The sequence below is a fragment of the Pelecanus crispus genome, chromosome 14, assembly GCF_030463565.1.
Source record: "Pelecanus crispus isolate bPelCri1 chromosome 14, bPelCri1.pri, whole genome shotgun sequence".
NCBI lineage: Eukaryota > Metazoa > Chordata > Aves > Pelecaniformes > Pelecanidae > Pelecanus > Pelecanus crispus.
In genome coordinates, this window is record NC_134656.1 from 15,557,002 (window position 1) to 15,569,179 (window position 12,178).

Here is a 12,178-nt window from a genome sequence, read left to right on the forward strand (position 1 = left end):
TGCACCAGAGCAGCAGCTCTGCAGAGACCGACTGCCACCCCAACACTGGTCAACACAACTTCTGACAAGCCCTGCCCAACGGCTCATTCTGGTTCTCAGCAATGAAACACTGCCCGTTTGTTTGTGCATCGCTGCAATGATGGGATTTGCCCAGCTTTATGCCTTGAGCTTTGCCCTTCACGTTTCTGTGTCCATGACCTAATTAATGAGCGCTTAGGTTTAAAGAGACATCAACTTCTGCATGCATGACCTTTTACAAGTGCTCACCTGATTCCTTTGTCTCCCCATGAGCAGCACACAGAGAACGTACAACACCTCCAGCTTATACATGATCTCGTGCATGATCTTCATGGACTGTGGAAGCTGTGTTCGTGTTGAGGTGTTGGCCAATCCACTTTCATCTGAAGACTCTGAACAAGATGGCAAAGATGTGAGCCTGAGGCAGCTTCAACAGGAAAGGATTTGTTACTGTTATTACTGTTACACTGAAACACCGCAGATGTAAGACCAGCTTGAATCTTCTTCTCAACTAAAACCAGTGACATACAACAAATAACCAATTTAAATTAAATGTTACAGAAGAGAAAAAATATAGCTAGAACTTTAGAGGAGATAAAATTAGATTTTTTAAAATTATTTCATTTGTTCATAATAAGTTAAATGGCATCATCTACCTAAAATAAGTAAGATCACTTATATGAATTAACAGACTATTCCACCAGACAGGACATGGCAGAAAAGGTAATAAAAGTAGGGGCGAGATTACCAGAATCATTTACTATTAGTCTACTTTCATTTCGTACCTCAGTACGAGGATATTTAGGCCACAGTTAAATAATTTTCATAGCCCTATCTAGAATATACTGCTAAGGGCAGAAATAGGATATTACTTGCCATGATTGCGAGTGGTAAACATGACAGAAATCACGAGTGACAAAGAGAAAGTAAATAAGGACATAGTGAAGGTTGCAGTTCAGAAAGGAGTCAGCTCTTTACACAATACATAACTAAGTGATGAGCTGCCCCGTCACAGGATAGCATGAATGCTTTTTGAACCCATGTGAAGAATCAGTAACCAGGCAAAGGCACAAAGGAAGGAAACCATCAAAGGCTAAAAAGCAGAGACACCACCGCTGACTCAGAAGTCCCCTAAGCCACAAGCCACTGGAGAGTGAGACAGCATTCTGGGAAAGTACATCTAGGTTTGCTTCCTGACTGATGTTGTGGGTCAAGAGCTGGGACTGGGCGCGTCCCACCTCAGCAAAACTGCCTTGTGAATTCTGTTTCAAAATACCAAGCATTCTCCAGTTTCCACCAAGTTGGTGTGTGTAAAGGTATGTGCGAGACGCTGTTGGAGCATTCACATACTTCATTTTTTGTCTATTTTCGGAAGTTTTAATAATTAATTGCTACAAAACCAATGAAGCCAGACAAGAAATAAAGTTTTCCAAAGAAGCATAGAAGCAAAGGTATCAAATTTTTGGGATAATTCTCCTTCCGTTACTGAGTACTTTGAGTTCTCCAAGACATAAATTGCATTTTTGTGATACTGAAGGGAGAAACGACAAACCAGACACTCGCTTCAAAGCATTTTCCTAAGGTTGTATTAACACATCCATATGCTCACCTGGAACAATTATTTTTTTCCAATTAATTTATTTACTTTTGCTGGAACTACCTTTCCTTTTTAAAGGGACCACTTGCTTGGTATGAACTATTTGGACCTAAAGCCATCAGCCTAAGTTTTAGAGCAAAATGTTGGTAAAGTCACTTACCTCAGATGCATGTATTTTTGTCACTGCAAGAGATATTAGTACTGAAGATGTACAGTGCTACAGTGTTATCTAGGTGTGCAGAGGGCAGCATTTGCCTTAGGACATTTCCTTTTGCTAACTTTAGTTCATGGGGGAAAAAAAACCCCAGCAGTACTACATGAGAACAAAACAGGAGCCAGACCTAAACACTGGCACAGCAGTCCTTCATGCAAGAAAAGGGGAATCAATACCAGCTGAAAGGAAAAGCAACACATGGCAAACACCGAAGAAGGTTAAGGTACACATCAGCTAATGGCAGCTAGAGAAATGCAAGCCAGATACCTGTACTGCTCTGCTCTGCCTCTTCATTTGCCACTCTCATCAGTGCATCAAGTACTAGTGCGTTGTCCAGCCAGGTGTACCATTCTTCCAACTCCTGGAGGAAGCTGGAAGTACCTGTTGTTTCAGACACCTTCCGTGTTGCCAGTTTGCACAATCGCTCAATGAAGCCTGGAATATTCAAAAGTGTAGCTGAAAAATAAAAATAATTTTGTTACGATTTAATATCACCAATACGACAGTCATCAAATCCTCTATACCACAAGGTACCAAAACATCTACGTTAGTAATACAGAAGAGTAAACACAAACAAATTCCATCTGGTGAAAAAGATCCAAAGATGGAAGAAGTCAGTGCACTCTCCTATTAAGGACTGGAAGAGAGTGTATATACCTTGGGCATAATTCAATCAGCGTAAACTGGTTTGTGTTGGACTTACACTGGAAAAAGATTAGTTCTACCCTACTCTAACTGCCTGTTTCCAGCCAATTCCCTTTTGCTGGCACTGCTGTTTTCCAGTCCACAGTGAGTCAATATCAAGGAACTGATCTGGCTGAAAATTAAGCTGGCAGAAATAAAGCAGCAGCCCTTGGAAGGGGAAGCTCCACCTCCCCTTTCCTCTGTGTGATGCCACCTCCTTCACTACCTCCTGTGGTGTTTGTCTCATAGCAAACTGAACTAGCTCACTTCGGCAACTAGGCGCAAAGCTGTTGGCTTTTTTAAGTACTAGTTTCCTGAATTAGATCATTATGAAGCAAACAGATGGGGAACACATGTCAGCAGCCCCACGTTAGAGGGTTTTAATTGTTGTGGTACTGCACCCTTAGAAATAGCAGGTCAAGGACAGAATTCACTGGCTTGCAAAATGTTTGGGGGGCTTGGGGAGCTGCTACAAGCTGCACTTTGTCCTAAAGTTTTTACAGAATAACTTAATTACATGACCTGTTTATTACAGCTACATGGCTAAGTCTTCACTTCACTACACATTTGCAGATGAAGTAGAGAAGGACAGAGAATTTGGCCATGAACGCTATGCAAAAGAGTTGCAAGATCCTGCCCACTGGTACCATCTCTGAAAGAATAAGCTCCCTGATAAAGTTTTTAAAATGGAATATGCTTTACAGTCTTAGGTACAGTCTCTAACTGTGCAAACAGAAATTGATTGGTTAAACATTTGCTTGGCTAAGTTCAGCTCTGCAGGATCCAAGCTTATCCAGTTCAACGAATTGAAATTAAACTTTGTACCCACACCTACACATACTTTTCCATTGCTCTTTACAAGCAAGCTCTGGCAATCACAGGGCAGAAGACAGTACACCCACCTTTAAAGTTTCTCAGTTTCTGCCTGCTGGATTATGCTACCCATCTCTCACTGGATGCTGCAGTGGTGGCAGTGGTTACAAATGGGGCTTCATTGTTCATGGCCAACATAAAATGTTAGAAGATGGGAGAACCAGCTCCAAAACCCCTTTTTCCACTTCCCAATGTTGTTTGGCATGAACCTATACAAGCGTCTGCTTCAGAAGCCTGTAAGTTTTTCAGCATATTAAGCATTGAAAGTATCAGATCCTACATTTGAGGGTACTTTATTTTAAATCTCTTAAATTCATACTCATCCTTCTAGGCAAGACTTCTGCATCCAAGAAGTACCTCAGCAAAATAACAAAACCTGCACTGTGCCCAAAGTTAAAGCTGAGATCAGACCCGCAGATTTCCAAGGCTGGTGTGGTAATTAATGGTGGGCAATGTCATTAATATTAAACGCACTTTCCTTGTTGATAAAGATAGATATCCTGCTCCAGACAATGTCAGATAAAATCAGAGAAGGAACTGCTCTGACAGCAAGCACGCTGCATACAGTTTTAGTTTGGGAATTCATACTTTAAGAAGGACAGGGAATTACTGAAAGTTGCTGAAGGGAAGGCCATGGAAGCGACTGAGGGATAGAAAACAAACCCAGTTATTTTAAGCCACTCGGTTCATCAGAGAGGGGTGAAATGACAGAAATGTACTCAGTTACCAACACCATATGAAACTGAAAGCTACAAAGCAAGTTTCATTAACAGAAAAGATTGTTTCCAGGAAACCGCTTGAGGGAAGTGAATAAAGAAAAATGCTTTAGTAAGAGAGAATGCTTACAGTATCCTCTAGAAACATACGCTACAGATGTGACACCGAGGGAAGCTTAATACACTGTTGAGATTCTTCTGCATTTGTTCACAACGTAACAATTACCTTGATTAATTTCAGCTCGAGAAGGACCCAGGTTTTTCTTCTGCTGGGCATTTTTGGCGAGAAGCGTGTGCTTGTCATCACTTCCCGTGTCAAGTTCAGAAATTGTGACGGCGAGGATCCTGCAGAAGTTTGCAAGCTGCTGCTGATCAAAACTGGACACAAGGCTCGCAAGATTTGGAATATCATCCAGTTGTATCATTTCCTGGAGGAGGCAATGTCAGAGTGAGTCACACATGATATTCAGTAAGAGAACACAGACACAGCCAGAAGGCTTCAGCTACAGCTCTTCCCTGGTGAGAGCTGCGTGTTATTTCAACATTAGTAGAAGAGAGGCAAACAGGCAGTGAAAAGTGAAGAGCCTGAAACCCCCTGCGATTTACAGCTGGTGTCACTTACGTTTCTCAACTCCAGAAGTATAGATATCCATCTTCTAAAGACTAAGTATTTAAGTCAAATTTTGGGGGCTTTTTTAAAAAAAACAAACTAATTTAACAGACAAATTACATTTAGGTATCACAAAGCTTCGGTTCAGTTTTCCACTTCTCTCTGTATTCTCTTTGAAGCTCACAGATAAGAACTGAGGAAAAAATCTAGGTGTCAGTCTTTTCCATCAAAAGATATTAAAAATACGTTGAAAACTGTTTTCAGCAAAAAACCCATTTATGTTCAGATAAACTAAGCTTGTTTCCTATCTCAGGAAGCACACCATCCTCAACTTTACTCTAAAAAAAAAAACAAAAAACAAACCCCCAAACCAGTCACAAGTTAAGGAATCTTGACCCTCTCCACAAAATGTACACAGACACATTTAATTCAGGGTTTTCCCAGGGTTACACCTCTAATAATTTATATGCATCACATCAGGGCACTAAGCTGTAAGTTCATGCAAGTTCAAAAACCTAGTTTGTGCAGAAGACCTAAGTGCCCTGTTCCCCTGGCCTACTTCTTGGAGAGGTGACAAACCCCAAGGTAAGAGAAGCACAGGAAGCCTTCCAGATATCAGGAAGACTACTAAAATATCTGAAGTGTAATCAGAAGGCAAGGATGAAAAATGAATTTATATGAGGTCCCTTTTCTTTATTTGAAATATTGGTTGTACTTTAATGACAGCTAGGCACTCACCCCCCATCATCCTCTGCAAGGTAAGCAAAAATATTACAAGTATGATATCACATACATAATTTGGCTTCTGTATGAAGCGTGATTGAAGTTAATGATCAGTGTAAACAGTCAGATTTCAAATAAGCTACAAGAATTGAGAGGATACCTTAGAGGATTACCTTCAGCAACTGTTTGAAGAAAAAGCTGCCTTTCCTCTACTGGCCTGAAAAGCCATACAAATAAAGTTAAGGAACCAGTAACTAACCTTTTTAACTCCCAGGATATCTTCAATGAGTGTTGCAGTTTGTAGGAATGTCTTTTTGTTTGTCATCAGTGTAAACAGGAACAACACAAAGTCGTTTCTTTCTGCCAATCGCCTCGTGACTCCTTCCGTCTAGAAAGCAGCAAGAAGCACACACAGACCCGGAGTCAGAGCCCACCTCGACAAGTCATACGTTACAGGCACATGCAGGACGGTTTTACAGATGATGTGTTATCAAATCAGCTATTCCTGAAACCAGGAAACACTGTGTTTATGGCGACCAAAACTACCTCCAGTCCTTGTCTGAAGTTAACATGATGCTTGCAAAAACTACAGGCTCCAGGATGTGAGGCTTCGTCTCCAGGCAGTTGTCTACTTGTCTGAATCAAAAGTAAACACTGCACGCCTGGAAATACGTCAGAGAAGCTTGTCTCTGCTTTCCTATACAAATCGTAACCAGCTCCATTTTATGGTATGTAAACGTACTCCCCAGATTCCTCCCAAACTGTTAGCATTGCTCTCAGCTGGGCAGAGTCTGAGCAACCAGAATGAAGCACTGGACTTAACTGACCTCTGTGATGAACCCAAAAGTCACGCTAAAGCACGAACTCTGGTTCATCGAGTTCATTAACACCAGCATTTTTTTTTTTTTTTTAATCATTAAAGACAGCTTTCATGCTCTGATCTCTGCTGAGAACACAGCCAGTCTTTTCTGGAACTAAATGTAACTCAAAACTACATCCTCACCACTTGCAAAGCTGTCTATTATATAAAGAATCATGGAATTGTTTAGGTTGGAAAAGACCTTTAAGATCATCCAGTCCAACCATTAGCCTAACACTACCAAGTCCACCACTAAACCAATTAAGGGGAGACTAATAATTAATTTCATGTTTCCTGGCTTGGTGGCTAGATTATTTTTTAATGAAGGTAAAACTAGAATAGAATCGTTAAGGTTGGAAAGGACCTTTAAGATCATCAGTCCAACCACCAACCCATATGACTGACATATTACCTGTGCTCACAGAACTAGACTAGCTCAGGTACTTCCTGAGTATTTGCACATAAGCATGAGAACAGTTAATACTGCACACACAACACTTCTGTGATCCTGAACACTTCTCATTCAAGAGAGAGCAGCAATATTGAATTAAAACAGCAGCCAGTCTATAAATTGCCAACTTGTTTCTTAGCATACTACCCTATTCACAGTTTGCAAAAGTTGCATTATCTGTAGTTTAAAAAAAAAAAAATCATGTAAGTCAAGGAAAAAAAAAGTGTTCCCTCTCTTCCCCCTCCCACGTGTACACAGATACTTAGTAGTGAGAACACGATCTATTAAGACTCAAACTCTCAAGATTAGGTTGATGTCTTTGGAAGAGCGCCAAGCCAGTAACTGCCTTTTTTTACATTTTTGTTAAACAATGCTCCCTAGGTTATGACATAATAAAATGTGTGATTAAGGAAACAACCCTGAGGATATTCCCTGCATGCATAATCTGAGGCCTGCGCTTTTAGCTTCAGAATTTTAATGGCAAGGTTTTTCAATAGGCCTTTAACGCAGCGTCTTCCTTAGCACTGATCTGCCATCAACTGAACTCATATTCAGCACATGAAGGAGTTGCAGGATCCAACTTAAACCACTTTGCCAGCACCATTACTGAACAAGACTAGCTGTATCTTGAGTTAGCAGGCATCCATTTCTGGTTTCAAATTTTAAGTTTGAATACAACAAAGGCTGACACCTCTTTCCTATGGAAACACAGATACATAAAGATCCAAACAAGGGGATTTAAACTTGACAATGTGGCTAAGAAAACAGAAATTATTTGAGTAACACATAAAAATATAGCGTGGTCTGATATTTAACTGAAGGAATTTTAATGAAAAGTTTCAGAGTAAGTTTAAATTATGCTTAAAAGATTCTGTATGTTGTCTTATCAAGTGGCACGTGTAAAATGACTGACAGAACACTTTTCCAAGGCAGTTGTACTTACACATATACACGTGTTGTACAGTATGCTTAAACAGTCTTTGATGAGGTCATCGCTTACTGCAAAGGAGAAGAGAGACATTCACTAGCTATGTGTTGCCAAGGAACACTAACTTCCACCGTAGCAACATGAATAGCTATAAAACAGGCAAGAATTTCAGGCTAACTGCTAGCTCAGATCATCTGTGCAAATGCCTTGGAGGATAGAAACCAGAGGAAGAAACGCTCTATACCTGACCTTTCACATGCTTTCTTCCAAAACTCCCCCCCCCAAAAAATCAGCACTGCCTAGGACCACAGAGATGTACTTGTAGTCTAGTGCACTCCTTAGTCACACACAAAACGATAAGGGTGTGGACAGTATTTTAGGGAAAAAAAACCCAAACCATAGACCAACTCAAAATTTGTCAATATGAGAAATTGCTGAGACACGTATTAGTTCCAATTATTAAGCATAGGGAAAAAATATAGGACAGCTCATGCAGTTTTCTCCACGCAGCATCAGGAATTCATAGAAAAGCTTTCAATCTGATTTATTCCTAAAATATGTTTTCAGTACAAACATATAACAGCTGCCTCTAGCTCAAGTTCAAGTTACTTCACCTTTGAAGTTCCCTGGCTGACGGGCATGGAGCGTACCATGACATCTCCTTTCCTCAGAAGGGTTCAGGGAACCAGCAGAATCACAGACAGGAGAAATGAAAACACTAAACTAAAGCTGCTCCAGCAGGAAAGTTGTGCTGAAGCTACCGTGCCCCACTGGCAAATTCTCCTTGCAGCCATTTGGAAATTAGTAGTCACTATGACTAGGTCAGGAAAACAGCATACTTTTCATTATCTCACAATCTCTGTAACTCCTATTGCATAAACAATGTTTTGTGGCTTATTATTAATAATTGTTAACTGTAGCTATAGCCACAGTAACAATAAAAAAAAGTTTCCAGTGACAGCAGATGTACTGCGTTGAGAGAAGTATGTTATGCTGAGTGCATGAATACTCCCGAGCTGTGCTTTGCAACAGGTGACTATCCTAAATCCCATCATGAATCATTACTAAGAGAACAAAGAAACCAATGATTCATTTAGGAATAGGAAATTGCTGGTATGGAAACAGAGTAACAGAAAAATAGAATAATTTCTGTCTGTATGAGGACACAAGGCAACAATGAAAAAAGATAAAACACCTGTTTACTTACTTTTCTGTTTCTTTTTCTGTGTAATAAGAGTTGGTCTCATGAGAATTTCTACTAAAAGCTGCAACAAGAAGACAACGAATTAAGGGAATAATCATTGGGACACAAATACCCAATTAATTTGTCAGTGACAAATCCAAACTTAGTCCTGTCTCTGCTGAAGTCACAGAGGTGAATAATGGAAGCTCTACAGTCAAAAGCCCACCAGTGTCAAAATTACATTGACAAAAAATACAACTATTTACTCTGAAGAAATAGTAACAGTTGTATAAAACAATCTCCCACTGGCAAGTTTTAAAGAATTTGAGTCTGCAAAGAATGTAATTCCACATGCATCCAGATAACATCACGGATGGCTATCACACATCTCCCAAAATACTGAATCTTTAGCATTAATCTGCAAAGGCACTCCCTAAATCTTGCTGGGCTTCAAAATACATAACAGAAATTCCAGTCATAACAGAAATTGGTTGCCCCAGATTTTAATCTCACCAATAAAGAGCAAGCCACTGCTTGTGTACATGCACCTTATACATATGCTTACGTATACGTTTATAGCTATGCAAAGTGTTTTCTCATCTCTATTTAAGGAACGTAACAGTCAGTTTTCCAAGACTAGGTCTATGGTTCTGATAGATGCAGAACTGATCTTTAGTTGTTCTAGCCTATACCACTGGTTTATTTCAAAACACTAAAAAAGCAGTAGTTTATTTAAAAATGAGAGTTAGCCACTAGAAGGAACTGATGACTTCTCCAAGAAGCATTGCAAAATGCCCCTGGTTTTAAAATTCTGTTTAAAATTAAGAGCAACGCAGGCATCACTGAGTCAAGTCATGCCAATTGACAATATACTTATGTTTTACAACTTGCTCTGTTTGTCCCAACTTAACTTTACCCTTCTTTTAATGAACTACCTACCCAGATACAGAGGAAAACGGATAGCACTGGAGGCACTGCCCACATTTTAAGCACTAACAAATAAATAAGCAGGCAACTTTAAAGAGGAATATGCATTTTTCCAGCAATATTTGTACCAGTAGCTGTAGCATCAGTAGGGTAGAGAAAAATGACTGCAGCAGTAATGCAGTGCTCATATTAATGGCTCAGGTTTCAAGAGGAGAATGCACACCTCAAGGCTCAGTACCCGAGATAAGCATCCAAAGATATGCCTATGAACTGCTCTTCTCCTGGGAAAGAACACCTACTGCAACAAGTCTGTCTTTTAAGGGTGGCCACACTTCTGATCGCTCCTGCCTTGCCACAGAGTGACCCTTTCTGAGCTAGCATTTATTTTTCCTGGTCAAGACTATAACCCACCATGTATTTATCACCTTATTCTTGCAGAACTGGTATGCTCCTCACATACACTCCAGGGACTGGACTGCAGTGGTGTGAGACACTCCTTGGAGAGGGCTTTCTTCAGCCATCCTACTGAAACTGCAACAGTATGCAGCAAGAAGTGCAAGAGTCCAATGGCAGAAAAAGAATAGGTAAGAGGGTGCCTCACCAGAGGCAGAGGGAGCAGAAAGGGAGTTATGAGATCTTATTTCTTGGAATGGGGGTTGCATTCAGGTCCAAAGTCCACGAGGCTCGTGTGTCAGTTCATGTGTTTGTACTCTCAGGTAATATTTTACATGTATTCATATAAAGGGAGAAGACACAAATGCGCTTTTGTTCTTCCTTGATGTAAAGGCTGTCAGAATCCAAAAATCTTTTAAGGAATATACTATCACGCATTAGAGCATACAGAGTACACTGCACATTTAGTGTCCTTCAAAGTTACTCATGCTTCACAGTTCGAAATACTGCAACACAGAATCAGCACATGGCATACACAGAACCAGCAGATTAGACTATTTCCTTTCAAGTCCTCGAGTAAGATTTTCAAATACACACAGCACTGGCTTCTACCACTGCCTTTAACCAGATTAAACCCACTTTTATCAGCCAAATCTCTGGCAGCAGTATCAGGTAATTAGAGTGTATCTGATATTTACCACCTCCAGCCCAAGGAAAAAAAACAACAAAAAAATACCCCCACAACACCAAAACAAACCCAAAAAACCAACAAAACCCAACCAACCAGGAAAAAGAAAAGAAAACCCACCACACACACTTATTCTGTGCATTCTTTATGTTAAAAGCACTTCTGCAGGAAGTATCACTATTTCTCTTTAAAAGCAAGGGAAATTCAGAATATTTTCACACAGTGTTCTAAATTACTTGGGTAGGTGAAGACTTTTGTCCTCAGTTAACAGGATACGAGCAACTAAACCAGTGCTAATTTAAAAACAACATAACCTAAATACAGGTTTTACTTAAGTGAAGGCATGCTAAGTGTAACAAGAGAGAAGTAGCAAAGACACTGTTCAGTTAGGACACCCCCCCACACCCCCCCCCAAATAAAAGAAAAAAAAAAAGCGTGAAGAAAGTGTCAACTAGTTCACTGGAAAATACAACTCACACATTTCTAATGTAAGATCCCAGAGTCTGTCACCATAAAATTGAGCAAACTTGGGTATCTGTGTAATGCAGAATTAAAACAAATAAACAAAAAGATAAATTGCCAGAATATCTACAGAACCCTTGCAGCTCTGTTTAAAAACTTTTCCATAGATGAAGAAGTCTGCATTGCACAGCAGCAATAAACACAGACAATCTGGCTAAGAGTGCCCTGGTGTGCTTAAAAATGCCACATATCCTTCAGTGGTAAGTGAAATTCTCAGTGCTCTAGTACAAACTGTAGTATTTAATCTCACTACTAGAAATCGTTTGAAACTGTTTTCATTGAGAACCTAGAGGTCTCGCCTTTTTTATGTTAAAAACAGACTACCTGAAGAAACAGCTAGGTCTTCTATACCATATAAGAAGCAGCACCTCACTTTTGATGCTGTAATACCTTGGAAAATATACCCTTTTCACATTTTGGTTAACAGAAAGAGGCACAATTCTAATGCTTAGCATCAAATTGGTAAAGTCGTTCTGTAGCTTGCATTTAGAAGCTTCAAAGGTCTCAAAGACCTCACTTACAGATTTCTCAGTGGTATGACTATCATACAGAAATCTTTTGATATTGAAAAAACCCCACACTTACATCAACTCCTCCAAATAAGTCAAACGTGTATGTATTTGGGAAAGTGGACTCTTGAGCAGCTTTTCTATCTTCTGTAACAAATGCCATGGCTTCCATCGAAAGAAGTGGAGAAATTTCCTGCATGCAGTAAAAAAAAAACCCCAAAACAAAAACCAAAACAAGGTTCAGAAAGAAAACTGTTCATCAATATAAACACCAACTATCTGT

At 39.9% G+C, this 12,178-nt stretch overlaps 1 protein-coding gene across 1 annotated transcript in view; it reads right to left on the reverse strand.

The window, feature by feature from the left end:
- Positions 1 to 12,178, reverse strand: part of TRPC4AP (transient receptor potential cation channel subfamily C member 4 associated protein) — a 38,231-nt gene that overhangs the window by 15,744 nt on the left and 10,309 nt on the right. The window contains exons 3-9 of the mRNA XM_075721371.1: positions 11,972 to 12,088; positions 8,881 to 8,938; positions 7,689 to 7,744; positions 5,695 to 5,823; positions 4,329 to 4,530; positions 2,103 to 2,285; positions 268 to 410 (exon numbers count right to left, since the gene is read on the reverse strand). Coding sequence (XP_075577486.1) covers positions 268 to 410; positions 2,103 to 2,285; positions 4,329 to 4,530; positions 5,695 to 5,823; positions 7,689 to 7,744; positions 8,881 to 8,938; positions 11,972 to 12,088 — 888 coding nt within the window. The remainder of the gene's footprint in view (positions 1 to 267; positions 411 to 2,102; positions 2,286 to 4,328; positions 4,531 to 5,694; positions 5,824 to 7,688; positions 7,745 to 8,880; positions 8,939 to 11,971; positions 12,089 to 12,178) is intronic.